We start from the raw sequence: 3,263 nt of genomic DNA on the forward strand, positions 1-3,263 counted from the left end.
GGCGAGCAGCCCGGGGCGCCTTTCGACGGCGCTTCCTCCGACGCTTCTTTGCAATCCGAGTCGCTCAGGGGGCCGTCGGGGTCTTTGCCGGCCGCCGGGCCCTTCTGCTCCAGGCCTCCTCCACCTGGGGGGGAAAGCCAAATAACGGGCCGTCAGGCCTTTCCAACCTCCGGTCCTCCCCCCCTCCGACACCCACCCCTTTCGCTTTCTCGACGGCGCCCACCGACCCCCGCTTCTCTGCCCAGCAGTCTCCTCTTTCTCCTTAAGAACCAGCGACTTGGTCCCCAGCTGCAAAGTCCCCCCAGGGCCAAACGAGGCCTCAGGCCAAAGCCCACCCCGACGGCTTCTCTCTCCCTCCCTGCCCGCCTCTCCCCCTTTCTACCTGTCTCCGGGGCCTCCTGGAGGTCGGCCTTCTCCTCCAGCTTCTGCGGGTCCTCCTCGTCGTTCTTCTCCAGGTCGATGTTCTCCTCCTCTTCCTCGTCCTCGCTCCGGTTGCGCGGCGTCCAGGTCATCTTGTTCTCCTTCTTGAGGCGCCGCCGGGCGTTGGCGAACCAGGTGGAGACCTGCGTGAGGGTCATCTTGGTGATGATGGCCAGCATGATCTTCTCGCCCTTGGTCGGGTAGGGGTTCTTCCGGTGCTCGTTCAGCCAGGCCTTGAGGGTGGCGGTGGCGTCCCGGGTGGCGTTCTTCCGGTAGGCCGGGTCTCCGTAGGGGTAGGAGCCCAGGGGAGCCGCGTAAGGGTGGTAGCCCAAGGAGCCCGCCATCCCGGGCGTGTGGTCGTAGGGGGAGCCCTGGAGGAGACGGGGAGGAGGGGAAGGGAGGAGGAGAAGGAGGAGAAGTCAAGCAGGCCGAGGGGATGAGAAAGCGCCTCCCTAGAACTAGCCTCGGAGCTAATAGACCGTCGGAAAGGGCCGCGCAATCCCAGGACGGTCAGCGACTTTAGAGCGTCTTTTCTTCTTCTTTTGCCAAGTCGGGCCTAGTCGTGCGCCTGTTCCCAGGTAGGGCCGTCTCCAGCTTATTTTGCACCCTAGGCAAGGATCCCTTCTGGCACCCCCCCCCGCCCACTAATTTCAAAAATAAATGCATTTTAGGAAGAATGAAAAATACAAATAATCAAGAAACTCCCAGAGTACGGGGCCGGGTGCAGTTTGGTGCCCCTAAGGGCCGTCCCACTCTACGCGTAGGTATGGAGTCGGCCCTGTTCCCAGACAGCCCCGCCGGGAAAACCCTGGCGTAAGCGGCTGGACTCGTCCAGAAGGCGGACCCCGTGGACTGTCCACCAGCCGCCCCTCGCTCCCGTGGCCACTTCCACCCTCCCAGTTGGCGACCCGCTCCCATCTCTGCGATATTACCCAGCGGTAAACGGGAACACATCACACACACACACACACAACCCGGTCCTTCCCCCTCCAACTGAGCAGCCCCCTCGCACACGACACCCTTCCACACGCCCAGACGGGACTTCCCGCGAAGCCCGCCGCGATGACCCTCCACGAACACCCCCCCCCTCACTCGCATACGGCCCCCGGAAAGATACCGGGACGCGAACCGATTTTTCACCACGACCGGCGTCTCTCCCAGAGGCCTGAATCGGCCTCTTTACGCCCGAGTTCACTTCGCTTACAAGCGCTTCTGGTGGGTTCCTCACCCGAGTCGGGGAGGGGGGGGGGAGAACCCACATGCTTTCTGCTGGCCGGGGAGACAGACCAAACTTCGCTTCCCCCTCTTTCATCTGCGGAGAGGAACCTGTCCCTTTTGGCCAAAGGGCTGGCGAGAGGAAGGTTCCCAGGTGTGTTCCAGGGCGAGAACTGGGTTTTAAATTTTATTTTTTCCCAGTAGTGCAGAAAAGCGGGATTGAAAACTCCCCGATCGCCCCTCCGCAACCCTGCTTTTAAAAAAACGAAAAAGAAAAAAACCCAATATCGTTTGGATGTCTCCAAACCGGCTGCCCGAGCCGGGATCATAGTTTTGCAACATTGCGGACGGTTAATTAAAGAAGTGGGGATAGAGAGGGAAACTGGCCCCGTTCTCTCGGCTCGCCCGCCCTCTTCTTCTGCAGCCCAACGGGGGAGCATCTAAACTCCTAGACTCGGATTTAAACAATTGGGGAGGGGGGGAAGGGAGACGTGGGGGGGGGGGGGGGGGGTTCACTTTTTAAAAACAAGGCAAAATTCAGAGACGTCTTTTCTCCACGCTGGAAATCCCTGGAACTCCAGGACTTCCGAATACGCTCGCCTCTTAGACTGGATTCTGCGGGGCTGCAGCGGCGTGCGGGGCGCTGGGGGTAGGGGTGGGGAACGACACTTGCTTCCGAGTAAACGCGGGGCTCGGCGGGGCTGCCCTCTCGCGCCCCCTTACCTGGGAGTAAGTGCCAGGCCACCGCGAAAGTGCCTTCGGAATAGGCACGCCCGGGATCGCGCTGTAACTTGTTCGTATTTAAGAGGGTTCTTCTTGGGTTCGCCGGCGACCGATTGGGAGCGAAGCACCCGCCGGCGCGCAAACGGCCGTTCCTCCGTTCCCGCGGACGGGGTGTCCTTCCAGTTCCCGTGCCCTTCCAGTTCCGTCGCCCCTTCCAACCGGACCGGTTGGCATTTCGGCACCTTCTCTCTCCCCGCCCCCCGTCCCGGTCAGCCTCCGAGAAGTTCTTTCGCGCTCCGGCTCCATCCCAGCCGAACCCGCCCTCCCCCTCCTCCCTCCACGTCTCCCCGGGACGGGGTCGCGATCCCCCAGCCCCGCAAGCCGCCCTTACCACGTAAGAGGAGAAAGCCGCCGCCGCCGCCGCGGCCGGATCCGTGCCGTACTGGAGGTGGGAGTTGTAACCGGGCGAAGGCGCGCTGAAGGCGGTGGAGCCGGCGTAAGGGGAGAAAGCCGAGCCAGACGACGAGCGGCCCAGCTCATCCGTCCGGGGTCCCGAGATCACGCTGGTGCTGTACGCCGGGCAGGAGTAGAGAGCCAGAGACGCCGACGGCTGGTATAAGTAGCCTTGAGGATACGACATGGCCAAGCGCGGGCATGCAGCCGCCAGCCAGCCAGCGCAGCAGCCGCGGCACGATCCGCCGCCCGGTCGGCTCTCCCCGTCGCTCTCGCCTCGTCGGAGGGCGCCTCTGCAGAGCCGGGCCGGCGGGCGAGAGGGAGGGAGGGAGAGAGAGAGGGAGGGAGGGCGGAGAGCCCCTGGGCTAGACGCGCGCCCCTCTTCGCCGCCTCCCCAGCGCAGCCGATCTAGCCGGGCGCTCTGGCGAGCGGTGCCTTTTCCCCCCACCTCC

The 3,263-nt window shown here is 63.6% G+C and overlaps 1 protein-coding gene across 1 annotated transcript in view; it reads right to left on the reverse strand.

Annotated features, from left to right (window-relative positions):
* The window catches only part of IRX5 (iroquois homeobox 5), a 41,189-nt gene extending 37,955 nt beyond the window's left edge, over positions 1 to 3,234 (reverse strand). Inside the window, exons 1-3 of the mRNA XM_015405582.1 lie at positions 2,750 to 3,234; positions 383 to 791; positions 8 to 124 (exon numbers count right to left, since the gene is read on the reverse strand). Of these exons, the coding sequence (XP_015261068.1) occupies positions 8 to 124; positions 383 to 791; positions 2,750 to 2,998 (775 nt within the window). The 5' untranslated portion in view covers positions 2,999 to 3,234. The remainder of the gene's footprint in view (positions 1 to 7; positions 125 to 382; positions 792 to 2,749) is intronic.
* Positions 3,235 to 3,263: the final 29 nt, after the last annotated feature.

Source organism: Gekko japonicus, unplaced genomic scaffold (assembly GCF_001447785.1).
Source record: "Gekko japonicus isolate JY-2015 unplaced genomic scaffold, Gekko_japonicus_V1.1 scaffold2954, whole genome shotgun sequence".
Taxonomy (NCBI): Eukaryota; Metazoa; Chordata; class Lepidosauria; order Squamata; family Gekkonidae; genus Gekko; species Gekko japonicus.